Source organism: Microcaecilia unicolor, chromosome 1 (genome assembly GCF_901765095.1).
Source record: "Microcaecilia unicolor chromosome 1, aMicUni1.1, whole genome shotgun sequence".
In the NCBI taxonomy this organism is placed as follows: Eukaryota; Metazoa; Chordata; class Amphibia; order Gymnophiona; family Siphonopidae; genus Microcaecilia; species Microcaecilia unicolor.
This window is the reverse complement of record NC_044031.1, coordinates 617,023,890-617,048,372: the sequence shown is the minus strand read 5'-3', so window position 1 is coordinate 617,048,372 and position 24,483 is coordinate 617,023,890. Positions and strand designations below refer to the sequence as shown.

At 47.0% G+C, this 24,483-nt stretch overlaps 1 protein-coding gene across 1 annotated transcript in view; it reads right to left on the bottom strand.

The window, feature by feature from the left end:
* ARHGAP39 (Rho GTPase activating protein 39) overlaps positions 1-24,483 on the bottom strand; it is a 503,675-nt gene that overhangs the window by 370,896 nt on the left and 108,296 nt on the right. The window contains exon 4 of the mRNA XM_030219972.1: positions 2,876-3,437. Within this exon, the coding sequence (XP_030075832.1) occupies positions 2,876-3,437 (562 nt within the window). The remainder of the gene's footprint in view (positions 1-2,875; positions 3,438-24,483) is intronic.

Below are 24,483 nucleotides of genomic sequence, written 5' to 3'. Positions count from 1 at the left end.
AGTCACTGAACCCAGACCAGCAGCTGATTGCCCAGCATTCTCTGAACCCCTACCGGCTGAACAGTCTACCAGAAAATGGAAATCACAGCTAGGACAAAGGGAACTTGTTGGCAGCTGTGCTGAGCTGCCAGTTCAGCGCTGGCCTGCTAGCTTGTCCGACCACATGGCCAATTTGCCCTGAACTGCCACCTGCCCTGCTTACAAAGCGAGGCCCAGGTCTCACCAGGCTCCTACTGGTCACCTTGACTCCTCCCAATATGAATTGTTTTTACTTTTCTTTTACTTTATTTTTTTTTTGTTTCACTGATAGGGAAATAATTTGCTAAGCAGGCTGTCTTTCTTTCATTTTTGTTTAATGCCTCCTAGTGCTGCAGGGAGCCTCAGGAGAACCCACTGGGAGTGGGAAGGGGGAAACTGGGGAGTGGGAACCCCAGTACCCACAGGCAAGGGCTCTGCAGGAACCAAGCCCAACACCTCACCAAGCTGACTTAGGGCTACAGAGACAAACTCCATGCTCTACTGGAACAAGATCCTTAGATCAAGTGTCAGGAGCAAGGCTGTTAGGCTGAAATCACAGATGCGTGGGACTTAACCTGCACACCAGTGAGCTAGGCCTGCGACTTGCTGCACCAGCTTGAACACTGCTTACCATCTATTGGAAGTAGTGAAAACACTGGACAGTTCCAGGGGGCTCCAGGCTATGTACCGGTGATGCCACAGGAAGTCAGTTCTCTACCTCTATCTGCTGGTAGGAAGTAGACAAAACCCACTTGTTCAAACTGGTGTGGCAAAGATAATAAGGGAATTCTTTTTTCTAACATGTTCCCTGAAAAATATCAATATATTTACTTAAAATTGATTACCTACTTTTTCAAATAATGCACAGAGTATGTTTCAGTTCCAAAAAGGATCACAATACTGATCTTCAGGCTTCTACTGGTTGGTTTGCTTTTATTATGCCTGCGGGCTCATGATGAGGAATCACAGTCTATTCTGTGACACTGTGGGAACATCACTATGCTGGAGTATCAGACTAGAGTACCACCTTAGGTTACATCTGTATCTGACATATTCCTACTGAAAGGCAACAAGAAAATCCAACATGCATAAACTAAGCGACCTGTTTACTAAGCCACGTTATAGGCGTGTTGGCGTTTTTAACGCATGTTAACCATGTACGCATGTTAACTGTGTACATGCCTACAATATCCCTATAGGCGCCTTCACAGTTAGTGCATGTGCTAAATGTACGCATGTTAAAAATGCTAACCCGCCTTAGTAAACAGGGCCCTAAATATTTAAAAGATGGAAAATAATTTTCAACAAAATGTTTAACCTAAAAAGGAAGGGGAAGAAGATAGTGAGAAAGTAGGAAGAGTGAGAGGTCATTACGCCTTTAATCCCAAAACAGTGTTAACTCATTGGGCAGAACTGTAATTCCATTTTCCCTCTTTCCTGTAGCTCATTTTACTCTTATCTCTTATATCACTGGTTATCAACACAAGTCCTCAGAGCCCTCAAATAGGACTAGCTTAAGAACAACGTTAATTTGACTCATACCCAAAATAAATTTCATGAACATTCATTGCAGTTACCTTGGAAAATGAAAGCCATCACAAAGAAGAAAAGCCAGTGTTTATGAATAAAGTTACTTACAGGCTCATTTTTGAAAGAGACATAAATCGGAACATGGACGTCCATCTCCCAGAGACGTCCAAATCGGTATAATCAAAACCCGATTTTAGATGTCTCTAACTGAAGTCCGTTGCAAGGAAGTCCAAATTTCAAGGGGGCGTGCTGGAGGCATGGTGAAGGCGGGACTTGGGCGTGCCTAACACTTGGACGTCTTTGAGCCATGATCGAAAAAAGCAGGGACGTCCTAAAGTAAAACTCGGACGTTTTCACCCGGACGTGTTTTTTTTTTTTTTTTAAGAATAAGGCACAAAAAAGTGCCCAAAATGACCAGTTGACCACCGGAGGGAATTGGGGATGACCTCCCCTTACTCCCCCAGTGATCACTAACCACCTCCCACCTTCAGAAAACATCTTTAAAAATATTTCATGTCAGCCTCAGATGTCATACTCAGGTCCCATGACAGCGCATGCAGGTCCCTGGAGCAGTTTTAGTGGATGCAGTGCACTTCAGACAGGCGGACCCAGGCCCATACCCCCCCTACCTGTTACGTTTGTGGAGGAAACAGCGAGCCCTCCAAAACCCATCAAACCCACATCTAGGTTTCCCTCTTCATCCGTAAGGGCTATGGTAGTGGTGTACAGTTGGGGGTAGTGGGTTTTGGGGGGGGGTTGGGGGGCTCAGCACATACGGTAAGGGAGCTATGTACCTGAGAGCAATTTATGAAGTCCACTGCAGTGCCCCCTAGGGTGCCCGGTTGGTGTCCTAGCATGTCAGGAGGACCAGTGCACTACAAATGCTGGCTCCTCCCACGTCCAAATGGCTTGCATTTGGACGTTTTAGACATGGACGTCTTTGGTTTCGAAAATCGCCGAAGTTAAAGACATCCATGTCTAAGGACATCCAAATCCAAGGACGTCCTTGGTATTTTCGAAACGAAAGATGGACATCCATCTTTTTTCGAAAATACGCTTTTCCCCGCCCCCGGATCTGACATTTTACAAAGACGTCCAAATCCCAACTTTGACGTTTCTTTCAAAAATGCTCCTCTTAGTCTCCCATATTTACCAGGTTTATCTTCACTCAAAACAAGAAGAGAAGGAGGGCTTCTTAGGTCCTTATTCAATTAAGAATTCTTTTTTTCCATAGGCACAAAATGGGGAAAAAATTTGAATAAGGGCTTTGTAATGATAATCTATAATGAAACTAGCTCCTGCATTACTATACCATACACCATCTTACCTTTGGTGTCATTCACTGGATCCATATGCCTGTAAATATATCCTTCTAGATAAGAATGAAATTTAGGTGTAGGTGGGAAGAATGCCAGGCAAATAGACATTAACTCCCAGCCTCGTGCTAGGCTCTCATAACGAAAGTTCTCAGTGGTCTGCCGACAAAGCTGGATGTACAGTTCGTCCCTCAAGCCTTGCATACTCCATCCTTTAGTGGCAATCTCCAAAGCCACATTAAGTTGGTCACACTTGATTCGCCGGTCACCCATATACATCTGAATCAGTTTAAATATATCACAGGCTTCCTTCTTCACATTGCGATCATTGGTCATGATCATGGGTTTCTTGATAGACTCACTGCTCCAGGCCAACATATTTGCAATGGAGACTTTCCGTCGGAAAAGCCCTTGGGTATGCTTGTTGAAGTGCTTAGAGGCCCAATTCTCAATGTCAGTCTCTGAAGAGGGCTTACGCAATGTAAAGGTAGGGAAGACACAGCTGTTGCTAGACATCATATTCCTGTTCTGTCTGCTGATTTCAAACTGAGAACAGGCACCAAGGTCCTCAGACTAAAAAAACAATAACCATAAGAAATCATTATTACCTTCTGTAGCCAGTGTATCATAGAATATTAATGCAAACTATTTAATGGAATTTTGAAATCAAGTGATCAGAATACTCAATAGCTAGCTGTAGTCATAAGGAGAACAATTTTCAAAGCCTGTCTGTAAAGTGTCCTCTTCTGAACAGCAAAAAGTATGTGCAGGCTTCTATAGCATACTTTATTTGCCAGGTCAAAGAGAGATTTTATTTATTTATTTATTTGTTACATTTCTATCCCACATTTTCCCACCTATTTGCAGGCTCAGTGTGGCTTACATAGTACCGTAAAGGCGTTCACCAATTCCGGTATGAACAAATATAAAATGATGTTGTGGTAGAATAAAGATATGTGTAACAGACACATTAGAGAATCGTAGGGAGGAAGAGTTGAGTTATGTCCAGTTATTTCAACGAGTGTGTGAGTCAGGGAGTAAAACAGTGCATACACATTTTGTTTTTCATAGTTACACATGCTATGTTACCCTGGTTCAGCCAACTGCACAAATAGTAGGTACAAAAGTAAGCAAGCACTTTTAGCATTCACACTAAACAAATTTGCTAAATCACAGTGTCAACTGGATTTTTGCCCCTCAGGTTACATGAAATTAGCTTCTTCACAATTTAAGCTTAAGATTTATGATTGGTTGACAACTTTATCACAAGGACTTTTTCCTTCCTATTTAGGCAATATTATCTTGACATCTATCCTTAATAAATTAGAATCTCAAGCAGCAACAAGTAATTATAGACCAGTTGCCTCAATTCCTTTTATCACCAAACTTATGGAGGGAATTGCCACTTTACAATTTTTATAGTATCTGGATAAATTTAATATTCTATACTCCTCACAGTTGGGCTTTCACTCTAACTTTAGTACTGAGACACTATTATGTACCTTAATATTCGATTTAAATACTTTATTGAGTAAGGGGGGAAAAGCTCTTATGTTTAAATCTTTTTATTCATAACACGAGTGACAATTGCAATTACAATTCACAGGTAAATTAAAAACTTAATATGTCTGCAATCCAACTCTAGTAAACATATAATGCATAAAACATATTTCAAACTTCCCCCCTCCCTACCCTCCCTATTCCCCCCTTCCCCCCCCCCCCCCCAAAGCGTTCAGGCAATGCATCAGAAAGGCGTGGCACATTTCAACACTGTTTCACAGAGGCATTAACTATTAAGGAGACTGCTCCTGGCTGCGGGCTGTAGTGTGTCCCAGAAACGGCTCCACACCGACCGCAAATGTCTGCCCTCCGGTGACTCAAAGTTCTTGATTCCCCGTCTCTCCAGTTTTAGTCTCTCAATCATTTGCACCCTCCATTGCGCCACAGCTGGGGCGGTCGACTCCCTCCAGTTCAGTAGCAACACTCTCTTTCCCTGCAGCACAGATCTCCTCAAGAAATCTTCCAGACCAGATACGTGAAGATCTCCTAGTTTAAAGTCCTCAAATAAGAGCAGAGGCTGCAGGGGCACTGAGTTGTTCCAATATTTCCGAATAGCTGCTAGAATCTCTGTCCAGAAGCTTGCCTCTAATGGGCAAGTCCAAAACATATGGCCCAAAGTAGCTGGATTCCTGCCACACTTTGGACACGCCTCTGTAGCTCCAAAACGCGCCTTGAATGCTCTATTAGGCGCAATATATAGTCTTAGCGCAAACCTGTATTGCAGCTCCCAGTCTCGGGAGAAGGTGGCCTGGCTCAGGATGCTTCTAAGAAATTCTGTAAACAAACTCTCCGAGACCTCCACCGCTAAGTCCTCTGCCCACTTCGCCGCATAGCCCGCATAGTCCAGATCTTCTGTCGTGTCCAACAAATTTCGATGGAAAAATCTCAATGGTACTGTATTTTGAGAGCCCAAGGTAAGGGCCGAGCTCAAAATATCTTGGACATCCTCGCATAAGTTCTCCCAGCCGAGCGATGCTGCATAATGCCGCACCTGGTAATAAGCAAAGGAGTCCTTAGCTGGTAATTTAAACTCCTGCTGCAGTTCTTTAAAGTCTTTTATCCTCCCCTCCTCATCAAGCAGCTGATATATATAATGGATCCCGCACTTCTGCCAAGCGAGGAAAGTCTTTGAAGATGTGCCCACTGGGAAATCTGGGTTGTTTCTCAATGGCAGAAAAGGTGTTGCTGCAGGCGAAAAATTGTGGCGCCTGCACAACCACCTCCAAGCTGCTCTTGCTGAACTGATAAACGGATTTTTCCGGATCTCCAGCTGTGGTTTTCTACCTGTTGTATGTACCAGCCATCCCAGATGCTCTTCAGGGGCCAACGATGTTTCTATTGCAGTCGGCGTGAAGTCCTGGGTCCCCGCCAGCCAGTCTCGAACATGCCTCAAAACACAGGAAACTACCAAGTACCTAATATTCAGTAATCCCATTCCCCCATGAGCCTTTGGTTTTTGTATCACTGCCATCGGCAGTCTAGGGCGCCGATCCCTCCACAAAAAGCCTTGCACCATGCGATGTAATATCCGCTCTTCTCTGCGCCGCAAGTACAGCGGCAACATTTGAAATAGGTAGAGCCACTTAGGCGCTATCATCATGTTAAAAAGTGCTATACGGCCAACAAGTGAGATGGGATAGGCGCCCCAGAGTTGTAGTAATCGACGGGTTTCCGCCAGCAGTGGGAACACATTCATTCTATATAACTTAGCTATATCGGTCGGGACCATAACCCCCAGGTATTTAATTTTCTCAATTGCCCATCCTAAAGGGAACCTGTCTCCCCAGCCAACCTTCACCTCCTCTCCCAGGGGCAGGCCCTGTGACTTTAGTAAGTTTAGCTTAAATCCTGACATCGCCCCATAACCCCTCAGAACTTCTAACAGGCAACGCAGTGTCGAGTGGGCCGGGTCTAGGATTAGTAAGAGATCATCAGCATATGCAAGTATTTTGGGAACTGCCCCCTGAGTTTGGATGCCCCGTATCTGCTCCGCCGCCCGAATCTCACATAAAAGAGGCTCCAAGGAGAGCACAAATAGCAGGGGAGACAGGGGGCATCCCTGTCGTGTCCCACATCGAATCTCCATCTCTTCTGTTCTAATCCCATTTACTATCAGCATAGCTTTTGGAGATGCGTAAAGTGCTCTTATAGCCTGCAGGTGCCAACCCGTGATCCCCACCCATTGTAACACCTCGAACATAAAGGGCCAAAACACTCTGTCGAAGGCACGTTCCGCATCTAGGCTAACTATCAACCCCGATGTGCCTCCCACTGTGTTGTGTATTACTGCTGCTAGTAACTTGCGCACATTTAGAACTGACTGGCGACCTCTCACAAAGCCTACCTGATTCTCCTGAATTAACTGGGGCAACAAAGGGGCCAGTCGGTCTGCCAGAACTCGTGATAGAATCTTCACATCAACATTTATTAATGAGATCGGCCGATATGAGCCAGGGTCCAATAAATCCCTCCCGCTTTTTGGCAGAAGGCTGACTAACGCTGTATTTGCCTGAGGAGGAAACGCCTCGTGCTCAATGATTTCTGTATAATATTCCCATAATGGTCCCAGTAGCTGGGGGCATAGCATTTTGTAAAATTCGCCCGAAAAGCCGTCAGGCCCCGGCGCTGAATGTAACTTTAGGGCCTTGACGGCTTTCTGAACTTCTTTGGCCGTTAATGGCACATTAAGCCCCTCCACTGCTTCAGCCGGGAGCTGTGGCATGCCTGACTGAGCTAAGTAGTCCCTTATTCCTTTTCGCTCCCCAGGTTCTCCTTGATATAACGCAGAGAAGTGCCTCCAGAAGGTCTCCGCCACCTCCTCAGCTCTAGACACTCTCTGTCCTGCACTGTTTCTCAGGACCGGTATATAGTGTGACCTGCGCGCTCCTTTCACCAGGCGAGCTAGCTGCCCTCCCACTTTGTCTCCATATTTGTAAAGTTTAAACTTTCTATAAATAAGGGAATGGGTCGTTCTCTCGTGCAAGAGTTCATTTAGCGCAACCCGCGCTGCCATCAGTGAATCATAATTTTCTGCTACAGGGTCTTTAATGTATTGTCTCTTCGCCAGTCTAAACTGGCGCTCTCGGGTTAGAATCCCCTTTGCAATCTGACGATTTCTCTGGCTCACATAGGCTATTATATCTCCTCTTAGCACGGCTTTGGCAGCTGCCCAAAAAAGAACAGGGTCTTCCACATGCTGAGCATTGAAAGTGCTGTATTCCTCCCATTTTTTAAGAAGATATTTCTGAAATTCCGGCGATGAGTATAGATAGGCCGGGAAGCGCCAGTGCCTCGCTGCTTGATAATATGGCTGTGCTTCCAGGTCTATCCAAATCATGGCATGATCTGACAGCTCCTCAGGTCCTATCTTTGCTGCCTGGACCTGCCAAAACAGTTCTTGGGAAAGTAATATATAATCTAGTCTAGATTGGGTACGGTGGACCCTCGATGTATGGGTATAATCTTTCTCATCCATGTTCAGCAGCCGCCATGGATCAACTAACCCTGCGGCTTGACAAAAAGATTCTAGCAGTGTGGGCCCATCAAGCTCTCCTTTTCTCCTTGGTCCCGTACGATCCAGCCCCCAAATACCTGATTCATGTCCCCTGCTACCATTATGGGCAGACCTGGGTACTGTTGACACTTGCTTAATAACTGTGAGTAAAACTTTTTATTCATCCCAGTTGGTGCGTAAACAGCCACCAAGAGTCTACCTCTGCCCTGCAAGTGTATCTTAACTCCAACATATCTCCCCTCGCTATCTTTGAATAAGGGCGTTACTTGACAGGCCAAGGCCTTATGTATTAAAATTACTACCCCTCCTTTTCTGCCTACCGCTGGGGAACAGTACATCTCCCCCACCCACTGCTTTTTTAGCTTTTCATGCTCCTCTTGGGAGAGTCTCGTCTCTTGAACGCAGGCTATCTGGGCCCCGTGACGCTTCAAAGCCTCCAATATCTTTGTTCGTTTTATTGGGGTCGTGATCCCACAAACGTTCCATGAGATCACGCGAACCTCACTCCCCTGTGGCTTGCTCAAAACCCTTGTCTGGTGTTGCAGTCATATTATCTTCTCTGCATTCCCGGGAAAGCCCAGCCTCCCTCCCAGGGAATCTTCCTGTTAAAGTCCAAAAGTCAATATCCTTACACTTTCTCTCATGCCCCCGCCCTTTCTGTATCAAGTGATCTTTACTACAAGTGCCCCACCTTTCATTGCCCCAATTGCTCACAGAACTGGTTCTACTACCCCCCCAGTAACCCCTTCCCATGCCCACCCTCTTCTTCTGACCCCTCCCTCCCCCCGCAACTCCCCTCTGTCTTTCCGCCCCTCCCCCTTTCATTATCCTTCCCTTTATTGTCCCTCCCATCTCTGTGGCCCAACCCATCGCTCTCTGGGTGGGTAATCGGGGTTTCCGTGCCTCCGGGCCCCAACTCTAGAGTAATCAAGGCAGCCCTTCTATAACCGATCTTAGGCATCTCTCCCTAGATCCCTGTATGATACTCTACTATATTATTACTAACACTCCAACATAGCAATAAACATATAATACATTACATTAGGTAAATTATTTCTCTTTCTCTCCTCTGTCAGGCCTGTTTTTCTTGTCTTCCAAGTCCTCCACGTGGTGTTGCGCTGCAGAAACTGTGGCACAGAATTTCCATTTGCCTTCACTCTTGACTTTAAGTACCGCAGGGTATATTAGCATAAATGGTACTTGCATCTCATGAAGTCGCTGACACCATGGAGTGAATTTCTTTCTCTGCTCCTGCAGTGCAGCCGAATAGTCCTGGTAAATTCGGACTTGGTGTCCATTGTATTTAAGTTCCTGGCGTTTTTGTCTGTAGCCTTGCAGGATTTCTACTTTGTGCACGTAGTTGTGCACTTTAACTATAACTGTTCTCGGGTTTTTCTTCCCCTCTTGATATCTTCCCACCCGGTGGGCCCGCTCCAGACAAATCTTGCCCGCGTGGTCAGATAGCGCGAATTCTTCTGCTAGCCACTTTTCCAACACGGACGCTAGCGCTTGGTCTGGGACCGCTTCTGGGAGGCCCACCAGTCGCAGATTTCCCCGTCGCGACCTATTCTCTAAGTCATCCAGTTGAACCTTCAGCCGCTCCACATTTGCTGTAAGGTCTGTTACTTGGCGCGCGGTGGGGCCCGACGCATCTTCGACGTCCGAGACTCGCTTTTCAAGCTCCCCCGTCCGCTGCACAGTGTCTGTGAGGAGCGACTCTAAGTTCGCGGTTCGCACACATAATTGATCTAGTCTTTGCGCCATCACCTCTTCCATCACGTCTTTGAGCTGTTTTAACTGCTCCTCCGTGAACGCGGCATTCCCGCTCAGCGCCGGGCCTTCCTCCACTCCACCCGCTACCTTAGGTTTGTCTTTTTCTTTTCTCGTGCTTCTGCTAGTCATCGCTTTTGCTGGAGTGCTCAGAAACTTATCCATAAAGGTTCTCCGCTATGATTTAATGTTTTAGGGGCTCTTGCCTTGCAATGTAATCGTTTAAATTACAGATTTCAGGGGTCAGGGCCTCGGAGCTCACGACACCACGTCTGCCTCCTTTCAGAGCATCACGTGACTCCCGGGAAAAGCTCTTATAATGTAACTAGATTTGACTAGTGCGTTTGACCTTGTGGATCACACTTTGCTATTAAATATCTTGAGCAATATCAGTTTAATAGGGAATGTTCTAAATTAGTTAAGTTTTTTTGTCTGCAAGATCTTATTCAGTGAAGTTGGAGGGAGAATATTCGCAGAGTTGGGAAGCAATCTGTGGGGTCCCCCAAGGTTCCCCTTTGTGCCCAATTCTCTTTAATGTTCTTACGACATCTTTAGGTTATGAATTAGAAGCAGCTGGTTATAAAGCTTATATTTATGCAGATGATATTACTATCTTGATCCCAACAGACATCGATCTGATAACAATGGTCCTGCAAACAGAGAATTGTATAGCACTGATAGTAACATGGATGTTCAAAACTGCATTAAACTTAATAGAGAGAAAACTAAGGTTCTTTTTACTCATTATCAAGATATTTCATCAAAGCCTTCCTACTTATTTTTGAATGGCTTAAACTATAAATTGGAAAAATCCTTGAAAATTTTAGCAATATTGTTAGAACATAATAGGTCTTGGGAATCTCAGATTAATTATCTTGGATTATGAGCAATCTAAGACGTATTCAAAAATATTTCACCTTGGCATCTTTCCAAATATTAGTACAAGCACTAATTCTGTCAAAGCTTGATTACTGTAATATTATATACTTGAGTTGTACAAAATATTTACTGAGAAAACTTAGAACCAACCAAAACACTGCAATTCATCTCATCTGTGGTTTAGGTAAACTCGATAGAGTATCTACTACTATTACTACTAATCATTTCTAAAGCACTACTAGACATACGCAGCGCTGTACACTTGAACATGAAGAGACAATCCCTGCTCGACAGAGCTTACAATCTACTTAGGACAAACAACACAAACAGGACAAAGAAGAGGTAAGGGAATATTAAAGTGAGGATGATAAAATAAGGTTTCTGAACAAGTGAATAAGGGTTAGGAGTTAAAAGCAGCATCGAAAGGTTGTCTTTTAGCTTAGATTTGAAGACGGCCAGAGATGGAGCTTGACATACCGGCTCAGGAAGTCTATTCCAGGCATATGGTGCAGCAAGATAAAAGAAACAGAGGCTGGAGTCAGCAGTGCAGGAAAAGGGTGCAGATAAGAGAGATTTACCCAGTGAACTGAGTTCCCGGGGAAGAATGTGCTGAACATGTCCAAGACCGAGCTCCTTGTCTTTCCTTCTAAACCCACTTCTCCTCTTCCTCCACTCTCTATCTCTGTTGATAACACCCTCATCCTCCCCGTCCCATCTGCCCGCAACCTCGGAGTCATCTTCGACTCCTCCCTCTCCTTCTCTGCGCATATCCAACAGACTGCCAAGACCTGTTGCTTCTTCCTCTTCAACATCAGCAAAATTCACCCTTTCCTCTCTGAGCATACCACCAGAACTCTCGTCCATGCTCTCATTATCTCTCGCCTTGATTACTGCAACTTACTCCTCACCGACCTCCCACTCGGCCATCTATCCCCCCTTCAATCCGTTCAGAACGCTGCTGCACGTCTTATATTCCGCCAAAACCGATATACTCATATCACCCCTCTCCTTAAATCACTTCATTGGCTTCCGATCAGATATCGCATACAATTCAAGCTCCTCCTCCTTACCTACAAATGCACTCAGTCTGCGGCTCCTCACTACCTCTCCACCCTCATCTCCCCCTATGTTCCCGCCCGCAACCTCCGCTCACAGGACAAAGCCCTTCTCTCAGTACCCTTCTCCACCACTGCCAACTCCAGGCTCCACGCATTCTGCCATGCCTCACCCTATGCCTGGAACAATCTTCCTTTACCCATACGCCATGCCCCCTCCCTACCCATCTTCAAATCTCTGCTTAAAACTCACCTCTTCAATGCTGCCTTCGGCGCCTAACGGCTCAAGAAATATAAAATGCCCCAATCCATCCACCCTATCAGATTAACTGTTCACTCGTCCTCTAGATTGTTCACTTGTCTTTTAGATTGTAAGCTCTTTGAGCAGGGACTGTCCTTCTATGTTTGAATTGTACAGCGCTGCGTAACCCTAGTAGCGCTTTAGAAATGTTTGTTAGTAGTAGTAGTAGAGATGAGAGTGGAGAGGTACTGAGGAGCTGCAGAGTGAATGCACTAAGAAGAGTTTGAACTGTGTGCGGAAATGGATAGGAAGCCAGTGAAGTGACTTGAGGAGAGGGCTAATATGAGCATAACAACACTGGCGGAATATTAGTCGTGCAGCAGAAATTTGAACAGATTGAAGAGGAGAGAGATGGCTAAGTGGGAGACCTGTGAGAAGCAAGTTGCAATAGTCTAAGCAAGAGGTAATAAGAGTGTGGATGAGGGTTCTGGTAGCGTGCTCAGAAAGGAAAGGGCAAATTTTGCTGATATTATAGAGAAAGAAACAACAGGTTTTAGCAGTCTGCTGAATATGTGCAGAGAAGGAGAGGGAGGAGTCGAAGATGACCCCAAGGTTACGAGCTGATGAGACAGGAAGGATGAGAGCGTTATCCACAGAAATAGAGAATGGGGGAGGAAGAGAGGTTGGTTTAGGGGGAAAGATGAGAAGTTCAGTCTTGGTCATGTTTAGTTTCAGATGGCGCTGAGACATCCAGGCAGTAATGTCAGACAGGCAGGCTGATACTTTGGCCTGGAGTTCGGCTGAGATTTCTGGTGTGGAAAGGTAGATCTGGGAGTCATCAGCGTAAAGATGATACTGAAAACCATGGGATGAGATCAGAGTACCAAGGGAAGAAGTATAGATGGAGAAAAGAAGAGGTCCCAGGACAGATCCCTGAGGTACACCAACTGACAGTGGGATAGAAGTAAAGGAGGATCCACTAGAGTATACACTAAAGGTACACTGGGAGAGATAAAAAGAAAACCAGGAAAGAACAGAGCCCTGAAATCCAAGTGACAACAGCGTATCAAGGAGTAGGCTGTGATCAACAGTGTCAAAAACAGCAGATAGATCGAGAAGGATGAGGATAGAATAGAGACCTTTGGATCTGGCCAGGAACAGATCATTGGAGACTTTAAAAAGGGCTGTTTCAGTTGAATGAAGGGGGCGAAAGCCAGATTGAAGTGGATCAAGAATAGCTTGAGATGAAAGAAAGTCAAGGCAATGGCGGCGAACAGCACGTTCAAGTATCTTGGATAGGAAAGGGAGGAGGGAGATGGGGCGATAGTTGGAAGGATAGGTAGGGTCCAATGAAGGTTTTTTTAAGGAGTGGTGTGACTACGGCATGTTTGAAGGCATCAGGAACAGTCAGAGTGGGCAGTGAAAGATTGAGGATATGACAGATAAACGGGATGACGACAGTAGGAGAGATAGTGTTAAGTAGATGGGTGGGAATAGGATCAGAAGAACAGGCAGCTAGTTTCGAGGAGGAAATAAGATGTGTAGTTTCCTTTCCAGTGATTTCAGAAAAGGAAGAAAAGGAGGCAGGGGTTGGTGGGTTGAGAGAATGGACTAAGGGAAGGAGAGGTAGAGGTAACCTGATTGAGAATTCAAGTTTAATCTTGTGAACCTTATCATGAAAGAACTCAGCCAGAGTCTGGGGGGAAGTGAAGGGGGGGGGGGGGGGGGGGGGGTTGGAGGTGAAGGCACTTTGAGGAGAGAGTTCAGTGTGGCAAAGAGACGTCAAGGGTTTGACCCAAGAGAATTTGTCAACTGGATGTAATAGTCCTGTTTGGCGAGTAAAAGTGCAGACTGGAAGGAGGTCAAAGCGAATGCTACATACCTGTAGAAGGTATTCTCCGAGGACAGCAGGCTGATTGTTCTCACTGATGGGTGACGTCCACGGCAGCCCCTCCAATCGGAACACTTTCTAGCAAAGTCCTTTGCTAGTCCTCGCGCGCCGATGCGCACAGCGCATGCGCGGCCGTCTTCCCGCTCGAACCGGCTCGTGCCGGCCAGTCTCATATGTAGCAAGACAAAGAGAAGGGAAGACACAATTCCAAAGGGGAGGCGGGCGGGTTTGCCAGAACAATCAGCCTGCTGTCCTCGGAGAATACCTTCTACAGGTATGTAGCATTCGCTTTCTCCGAGGACAAGCAGGCTGCTTGTTCTCACTGATGGGTATCCCTAGCCCCCAGGCTCACTCAAAACAACCACCATGGTCAATTGGGCCTCGCAACGGCGAGGACATAACTGAGATTGACCTAAAAAATTTACCAACTAACTGAGAGTGCAGCCTGGAACAGAACAAACATGGGCCTAGGGGGGTGGAGTTGGATTCTAAACCCCGAACAGATTCTGAAGCACTGACTGCCCGAACCGACTGTCGCGTCGGGTATCCTGCTGCAGGCAGTAATGAGATGTGAATGTGTGGACAGATGACCACGTCGCAGCTTTGCAAATCCCTTCAATAGTGGCTGACTTCAAGTGGGCTACCGACGCTGCCATGGCTCTAACATTATGAGCCGTGACATGACCCTCAAGAGCCAGCCCAGCCTGGGCGTAAGTGAAGGAAATGCAATCTGCTAGCCAATTGGATATGGTGCGTTTTCCCACAGCCACTCCCCTCCTGTTGGGATCAAAAGAAACAAACAATTGGGCGGACTGTCTGTTGGGCTGTGTCCGCTCCAGATAGAAGGCCAATGCTCTCTTGCAGTCCAATGTGTGCAGCTGATGTTCAGCAGGGCAGGAATGAGGACGGGGAAAGAATGTTGGCAAGACAATTGACTGGTTCAGATGGAACTCCGACACAACCTTTCGCAAGAACTTAGGGTGAGTGCGGAGGACTACTCTGTTATGATGAAATTTGGTGTAGGGGGCCTGGGCTACCAGGGCCTGAAGCTCACTGACTCCACGAGCTGAAGTAACTGCCACCAAGAAAATGACCTTCCAGGTCAAGTACTTCAGATGGCAGGAATTCAGTGGCTCAAAAGGAGGTTTCATCAGCTGGGTGAGAACGACATTGAGATCCCATGACACTGTAGGAGGCTTGACAGGGGGCTTTGACAAAAGCAAACCTCTCATGAAGCGAACAACTAAAGGCTGTCCTGAGATAGGCTTACCTTCCACACGGTAATGGTATGCACTGATTGCACTAAGGTGAACCCTTACAGAGTTGGTCTTGAGACCAGACTCAGACAAGTGCAGAAGGTAGTCAAGCAGGGTCTGTGTAGGACAAGAGCGAGGATCTAGGGCCTTGCTGTCACACCAGACGGCAAACCTCCTCCACAGAAAGAAGTAACTCCTCTTAGTGGAATCTTTCCTGGAAGCAAGCAAGATACGGGAGACACCCTCTGACAGACCCAAAGAGGCAAAGTCTACGCTCTCAACATCTAGGCCGTGAGAGCCAGGGAGCGGAGGTTGGGATGCAGAAGCGCCCCTTCGTCCTGTGTAATGAGGGTCGGAAAACAGTCCAATCTCCACGGTTCTTCGGAGGACAACTCCAGAAGAAGAGGGAACCAGATCTGACGCGGCCAAGAAGGAGCAATCAGAATCATGGTGCCTCGGTCTTGCTTGAGTTTCAACAAAGTCTTCCCCACCAGAGGTATGGGAGGATAAGCATACAGCAGACCCTCCCCCCAGTCCAGGAGGAAGGCATCCGATGCCAGACTGCCGTGGGCCTGAAGCCTGGAACAGAACTGAGGGACCTTGTGGTTGTCTCGAGATGCGAAGAGATCTACCAAGGGGGTGCCCCACACCTGGAAGATCTGTCGCACTACACGGGAATTGAGCGACCACTCGTGAGGTTGCATAATCCTGCTCAACCTGTCGGCCAGACTGTTGTTTACGCCTGCCAGATATGTGGCTTGGAGCACCATGCCGTGACGGCGAGCCCAGAGCCACATGCTGACGGCTTCCTGACACAGGGGGCGAGATCCGGTGCCCCCCTGCTTGTTGACGTAATACATGGCAACCTTGTTGTCTGTCTGAATTTGGATAATTTGGTGGGACAGCCGATCTCTGAAAGCCTTCAGAGCGTTCCAGATCGCTCGTAACTCCAGAAGATTGATCTGCAGATCGCGTTCCTGGAGGGACCAGCTTCCTTGGGTATAAAGCCCATCGACATGAGCTCCCCACCCCAGGAGAGACGCATCCGTGGTCAGCACTTTTTGTGGCTGAGGAATTTGGAAAGGACGTCCCAGAGTAAAATTGGACCAAATCGTCCACCAATACAGGGATTTGAGAAAACTCGTGGACAGGTGGATCACGTCTTCTAGATCCCCAGCAGCCTGAAACCACTGGGAAGCTAGGGTCCATTGAAGCAGATCGCATGTGAAGGCGGGCCATGGGAGTCACATGAACTGTGGAGGCCATGTGGCCCAGCAATCTCAACATCTGCCGAGCTGTGATCTGCTGGGACGCTCGCACCCGCGAGACGAGGGACAACAAGTTGTTGCCTCTCGTCTCTGGGAGATAGGCGCGAGCCGTCCGAGATTCCAGCAGAGCTCCTATGAATTCGAGTTTCTGCACTGGGAGAAGATGGGACTTTGGATAATTTATCACAAACCCCAGTAGCTCCAGGAGGCGAATAGTCATCTGCATGGACTGCAGGGCTCCTGCCTCGGATGTGTTCTTCACCAGCCAATCGTCGAGATATGGGAACACGTGTACCCCCAGTCTGCGAAGTGCCGCTGCTACTACAGCCAAGCACTTCGTGAACACTCTGGGCGCAGAGGCAAGCCCAAAGGGTAGCACACAGTACTGGAAGTGATGTGTGCCCAGCTGAAATCGCAGATACTGTCTGTGAGCTGGCAGTATCGGGATGTGAGTGTAGGCGTCCTTCAAGTCCAGAGAGCATAGCCAATCGTTTTCCTGAATCATGGGAAGAAGGGTGCCCAGGGAAAGCATCCTGAACTTTTCTTTGACCAGATATTTGTTCAGGGCCCTTAGGTCTAGGATGGGACGCATCCCCCCTGTTTTCTTTTCCACAAGGAAGTACCTGGAATAGAATCCCAGCCCTTCTTGCCCGGATGGCACGGGCTCGACTGCATTGGCGCTGAGAAGGGCGGAGAGTTCCTCTGCAAGTACCTGCTTGTGTTGAAAGCTGTAAGACTGAGCTCCCGGTGGACAATTTGGAGGTTTGGAAGCCAAATTGAGGGTGTATCCTTGCCGGACTATTTGGAGAACCCACTGATCGGAGATTATGAGAGGCCACCTTAGGTGAAAAGCTTTCAGCCTCCCTCCGACTGGCAGGTCGCCCGGCACTGACACTTGGATGCCGGCTATGCTCTGCTGGAGCCAGTCAAAAGCTCGCCCCTTGCTTTTGCTGGGGAGCCGAGGGGCCTTGCTGAGGCGCACGCTGCTGACGAGAGCGAGCGCGCTGGGGCTTAGCCTGGGCCGCAGGCTGTCGAGAAGGAGGATTGTACCTACGCTTGCCAGAAGAGTAGGGAACAGTCTTCCTTCCCCAAAAAAATCTTCTACCTGTAGAGGTAGAGGCTGAAGGCTGCCGGCGGGAGAACTTTTCGAATGCGGTGTCCCGCTGGTGGAGCTGCTCTACCAGCTACTCGACGTTTTCTCCAAAAATATTATTCGCATGGCAAGGCGAGTCCGCAATCCGCTGCTGGATTCTATTCTCCAGGTCGGAGGCACGCAGCCATGAGAGTCTGCGCATCACCACACCTTGAGCAGCGGCCCTGGACGCAACATCAAAGGTGTCATACACCCCTCTGGCCAGGAATTTTCTGCACGCCTTCAGCTGCCTGACCACCTCCTGAAATGGCTTGGCTTGCTCAGGGGGGAGCTTGTCCACCAAGCCCGCCAACTGCCGCACATTGTTCCACATGTGTATGCTCGTGTAGAGCTGGTAGGACTGAATCTTGGCCACGAGCATAGAAGAATGGTAGGCCTTCCTCCCAAAGGAGTCCAAGGTTCTAGAGTCCTTGCCGGGGGCGCCGAAGCATGCTCTCTAGAACTCTTTGCCTTCTTTAGGGCCAAATCCACAACTCCAGAGTCATGAGGCAACTGAGTGCGCATCAGCTCTGGGTCCCTATGGATCCGGTACTGGGACTCGATCTTCTTGGGAATGTGGGGATTACTTAGAGGCTTGGTCCAGTTCGCCAGCAATGTCTTTTTGAGGACATAATGCATGGGTACTGTGGACGCTTCCTTAGGTGGAGAAGGATAGTCCAGGAGCTCAAACATTTCAGCCCTGGGCTCGTCCTCCACAACCACCGGGAAGGGGATGGCCGTAGACATCTCTCGGACAAAGGAAGCGAAAGACAGGCTCTCAGGAGGAGAAAGCTGCCTTTCAGGAGAGGGAGTGGGATCAGAAGGAAGACCCTCAGACTCCTCGTCAGAGAAATATCTGATGTCCTCTTCCTCTTCCCACGAGGCCTCACCATCGGTGTCAGACACAAGTTCACGGACCTGTGTCTGCAACCGTGCCCGGCTCCGTGGAACCACGGCCACGGTGGGAGCGTCGAGAGGTAGACTCCCTCGCCCGCACCGGCGAAGCTCCCTCCGCCGACGTAGTCGGGGAGCCTTCCTGGGAGGCTACCGCACTCGGTACCGCAAGCGGCACCGATGTCGGAGACCTCACCCCGGACAATGGGCCAGCCGGCGCCTCGCTCGACGGTACCGGTGGCGCAAGCACCCCTGGTACCGGAGGGGTAGGGCGCAACAGCTCTCCCAGGATCTCTGGGAGAACGGCCCGGAGGCTCTCGTGCAGAGCGGCTGTGGAAAAAGACATGGAAGCCGATGCAGAAGTCGATGTCAGAACCTGTTCCGGGCTGTCCAAAGGGGAGCGCATCGACACCTCTTGAACAGAGGGCGAGCGGTCCTCTCGGTGCCGATGCTTACTGGGTGCCGACTCCCTCGGCAACCCAGAGCTCTCGGTGCCGACAAGGGAAGGGGACCGGTGACGATGCTTCTTCGATTTTTTGGAACGAAGCACGTCAGCGGAGCTTCCCGGCACCGACGAGGAGGACGTAGAATCCAGCCGTCTCTTCCTCGGGGCCGAGGCCGAAGAAGGTCGGTCTCGGGGGGGCTGTACCGCAGGAGCCCTCAGGGTAGGGGGAGACCCACCCGAACGCTCACCGCCACCAGCAGGGGAATGGACAGCCCTCACCTGCACTCCAGACGAAGCACCACCATCCGACGACATCAGCAGACGAGGAGGTCTCGATACCACCGACGCCGACGCAGCCCTCCGATGTCGCCCCGATGCAGAGGGCCGATGCCTCTATGCACTCGATGCAATCGGGGGCGAGGATGAAGGTCCGGGCGCCGACGACGTCGAAGAAGTCGATACTCCCGGTGCCGATGCCGACGAAGAGCCCGAGAACAAAACGTTCCACTGGGCTAATCTCGCTACCTGAGTCCGCTTTTGCAAAAGAGAACACAGACTACAGGCCTGAGGGCGGTGCCCAGCCCCCAGACACTGAAGACACGATGCGTGCCTGTCAGTGAGCGAGATTACCCAGGCGCACTGGGTGCACTTCTTGAAGCCGCAGGAAGACTTCGATGTCATGGGCGGAAAAATCGCGCCGGCGAGATCAAAACTCGAAATGGCGAAAATGGCACCACAAAAATAGGGAGAAGAAAAACTTCGACCGAGGCCTAAATAGGGCCTACCCCGACGACGAAAGAAAACTTACCGGGGCAAAACTAGAAGTACGGGAAGGGAGAAAACCATAAAGGTCTCCTTCCGACACCTTTTTTTTTTTTTTTTGTAGAACGGTCAATAAACGACGCGCGAGGTCAACTTTGGGGCGCGAACGGCGAAACACGACCGTACCGAGCGCGGACAAAAGAAGACTGGCCGGCACGAGCCGGTTCGGGCAGGAAGACGGGCGCGCATGCGCGGTGTGCATTGGCGCGCGACTAGCAAAGAACTTTGCTAGAAAGTGTTCCGATTGGAGGGGCTGCCGTGGACGTCACCCATCAGTGAGAACAAGCAGCCTGCTTGTCCTCGGAGAACAAGATTTTTGAAATGTATGAAGTCAGCATGGGCACTGGATTTCAGCCAAAGGCGTTCGACAGAACAGGCACAGGAACATAGGTAGCGGATTCTAGAGGTCAGCCAAGACTGGGGTTTGGTATGTTTTACAGAACGGGGAATGGGAGGAGCGAGAGTATCCTGAGCAGAGGAGAGACTAGTATTATAGGAAGAGACAGCCTCATTGACAGACTTGGATAACATAGTGGTAGAGAAGAGATTTGAAACATTGGAGGACAGAGTAGAAGGGTTAATAGCCTGAAGATTCCTAAATGTATTGGTTAAGATGTATCTCCATCTTATGAAAAACTCCACTGGTTGCCATTGGAGGCAAGTGTTCTATTTAAGCTTTGCTATTTTGTCCATAAGATACTACAAGGAGTGGTCCCTAGCTATAAGTATCCTATGTTGAATATCTTAACTGCCAGGTTTGGAACGCAAAATAATCCAAATTTATCATTCCCTTCTTATAAGGGCTCACATTTTAAGAAATATTTTACGGCTCTATTCTCATATAAAGCCTCTCAAACTTGGAATTTTTTGCCAACTCTAGTGAAATCTCAATTACATTACTTATCCTTTTGTAAACTTTTAAAGACGAATTTGTTCAGAAAATGTGTGCTTTCTAATTAATTGTTGATGCCATGTTTTTCTTTATATTAATCCAACTATTATATTGTGAGCTCCCAGTTTTGTAGACTAGTTTTATTTCGAATTGTAATCTACTCCAAACCTATTTTATAGGTGATGAAGGGAATATAACATTATTTTTTTTTAATAACAGCCCAACTGGGTGCATACACAATTAACACTTAGGTGCTAACACTTATGGCATAAGTACTCTGCCTAAGTGCTGCAGATACCCACATAACCTATAGGGTTCTAAGTTACATGTGCAAATTCAAACCCCGCCCAAGCTCATTTGCAATTATGTGCTATAACAGTTGTACAGGTATTTACAGAGTAATGCTTAGGCATAATTTTGGCATTTATACCTGTATGTGGACACACACACATGTAAATGCCATTATTCTAAGTATTTACATGCATAAGAGGTATGTAAATATTAGCACCCATGTATCATAACTGCCTGATTTATACTACTTAATTTTTTAGTTGCAAATAGGCATGGTAGAAACACTATGGGTCAATTTTCATTAAGTTGTACACTAGTAACACATAGTTGTACACTTTGCAGACATATCTGGAGCTACATGCTTTTAATTTTCAAAAACTCGACTGTGTACTTTACCTCTGCTATTTGTGTGAATGAGTAATATGTATGCTGATTTGAAAGTTCTATAACACTGACGTAGTTTGTGCCGTCAACCCACATCAGCACCTGGAAATACGTACTCTAAATGTAGTTGAGTATACCATAAAATGAAACTACACAGTAACCCTTTTCATATCCTGTGAGGTAGATACCTAACTGGGATTAGGTATCTTAATCTTTTTTTGCAAATGTACCTCATAAATTCAGAATTTATTATGTTGCCCATCCAAACAAAACTAAATATTCTGCTTGTAATACAACATACAGGTAAAACAACAGACATGCTTCTAAATAGATACATAGCTAATATTGTGAATACAAATAAAAGTATATTACTTTAATGCAGTGGTTCCCAAACCTGCCCTGGGGAGGGGCTCCCCCGCCAGTCAGGTTTTCAGGATATCCACAATGAACATTCATGAGAGAGATCTGCATGCAAATCTCTCTCATGAATATTGTTCTGTCTTCATGTTCATGGAGGTAGGGTATATTGTTATGTATATTTAATTACTTCAACAACTGTATGGTACTTGCTAATGAATATAAGTTTTATCTGTATTCAATTGCATTGACTGCGATATAGATAGAACTGTGTATTAGAACAGTATTTCCTATAGTTTGTAGTATCTTGTGATTGATTCCTTGTGAGCTTTCCCTATTGGCTGTTAGCTCTGAACTAGGACCAGCCCTCCCCTCTCTGCCCCTGCAGGCTGTCTGTGAGAGCCATCTTCCTAGTATTCCTTTGTGATCAGCAGCTGTTCTAGAGGCTGATCCCTTCCTTAATCTACTGTAATTCCATCAAGATTTTTCACCATTTCCCCAAGTCATGCCCATTTATTTTCCGAGTTTCTCCCCCTTATTCTGAGTGTTACGGCTTTTCCTCTCAGCTGGGCTGAGGTTCTGGCCATCTCCTTGCACCTTTACAAGCAAACTGCTCTACCCTTGGTTCCTGTCTCACACTTGATTCCTGCTCCACTCCTGATTTCCTCCTTTCTTGACTCTGCACTGGGCTTAACCTCTCCATCCATGCTCTTGCCCAGCACAGGTCCTGGCAATTCCAGGCTAACAGAAAAGGCCTCTGTGAGGATTCTTTTTTTTTTTTGTCTGTTGAGGTCTAGGCTTCAGGGAACTTCAGATGGACATTAGAGTGGTTGGTCCTGATGCCATGGTCCCAGGTATCAACAAACTATCCAGGACTGGTTGAACCTTTGCACCTATGTCGATGCAGTTGGTGCCAATATACAAATCAAGTCCAGATGGCAGATCAGCTGCTTCTGGATCCTCCTCCTTCAAGGCTGTTCAACAACTCCGTCTAAACTGCTGATCACAATACTGCCCTGAAAAGCCAAAATGCAGTAACTGTTGAGAATATAATTATTAGAAAAGTCCAGAAAAATGATTTGAATAAATCCCTATGATACAAATCTTGACCAAAATTAATATAATACTGTGTTCTGGCTTAACATATCTCCCATTTATCAAAAGATACTGTGTTATGGACTTAAAAGCTAGAAAATGCATCCAAATGTTAAAAGGCTTCCGTATTAAGAAATAAAACAGTGAATACAGGACATCTGGTGAATTAGCTTAGTTTTGATAAAAATTTGAGTTACTGCATTCCGGGCTGGTCCCTTGGAGACTGCAGCACTCCCCCAGATATAGTTAAGGATGAGCAGTCCTCTGCAAGGGTACTTTAGGATAGCAGATGTCATGATCTCCCTGCTCCTAGTATTATGATATGAGGACTGAGGCTGATGCTAATTTGCCTTCACTTGATGCTCAGTGTCAGTACCAAAGCAACAGAATCCTTCGTCTTTTTTGGATGGGTGGTGATGGGCGGTCCCAGAGGCTTATATTGATGCTCAACTTTGAGTGGGATCCCCAGCATCTGGTGCAGCTCCTGGCTCTTTAAAGGTTGATACCTCTGATGCCAATGCACTGGGCTTGGACTTATTTTGACTGAAGAACTCAATTATTTGCTCTTGATTGCAATGAAAAGTCCTAGACATCATCATTTCATACCTGACACAGCTGAAGATAGCATACTCAGGCATAAGACATTCCAGGCATCAGCTGTGTGTATTGGTTGATTGATATTCTGTGCATTTCCTGCACATCCTGAAGCTGCAGGGGTTCTGCTTATGAGTCTCAGGAGAAAAACAGCCAATGCAAAATCAGACAACAATGTTCAAAACCCCAGTTGCACAGACATCAGTGCAGGTTGCAGCCACACTAAAAATTAAAGAAAAACGACCAAAAAAAATCTAAGGACATTCTAAAAGGAAAGGCAAGAATCTAAGGCAACCCAATGTGACTTTTTTTTTTAATTTGTCTTTACTTTTTACAAAACTAAAACAGGAAGACAAAAATTAGCATTTTGGGCTTTGCAGAAAAATACTAACTGAGGTAGCCTTGCATGGCAGTGCCAGTGTGGAAAGTCCCACACATGCATGATTTCCTTACTAGAAAGCTCTACAAACTGTGGAAATTCGCAACATTTGTCACCCTGCTGGTATATTATAAGAACTTAAGATGTGCCACAGTGGAGCAGACCAAAGGTTTTGTTAAGTCTATCATGTCATAGATAGTGGTCAATCCAGGTCACAAGTATCTGGCAAAATCCCAAGGAATAGATCCATTCTTTATTGTTCATACCTACAGAAAAGTGGGAGTTTCCAAAACTTACATGGCTAAGGAAAAATTAGATCTTACCTGCTAATTTGCTTTCCTTTAGTCTCTCCGGACCAGTCCAGGAACTGACTAGTGGGTTGTGCACTCCTTCCAGCAGGTGGAGACTGAGAACTCTGAATCTAGAGAGCCAATAATAGCCCTGGCCAACTAGCCTAAGATTCAGTAAAAAGTAACAAATAAGGAGAAGAATAAAGAGAGAAAGAAACCCCCTCTGTGCCACCAGTTATGTAAGCAGCCATTCCATGTAAAGGCAAGACAGTGACAACCCCGTGGCGGTCAGCCAAAGAATAAATTGGACAAAGTACAGCTCGCTCTTTAGCGGCACTTTGACAACATGTGTAGGAACCAACCCAATGGTTTATGTACGCCTTTTTTTTTTTTTTTTTTTTAAGTTTTACAGAATCGCAAACCACGAAACAGCTCTAAACATGAACCAAACTCGTATCCAACAACCAGAACACACTCTTTCATATTATTTACACGAGCCTGGGCGGGGTCTGGACCAGTCTGGAGGAACTAAAGGAAAGCAAATTAGCAGGTAAGATCTAATTTCTCCTTCATTAGCGTCCCTCCAGACCGGTCCAGGAACTCACTGGTG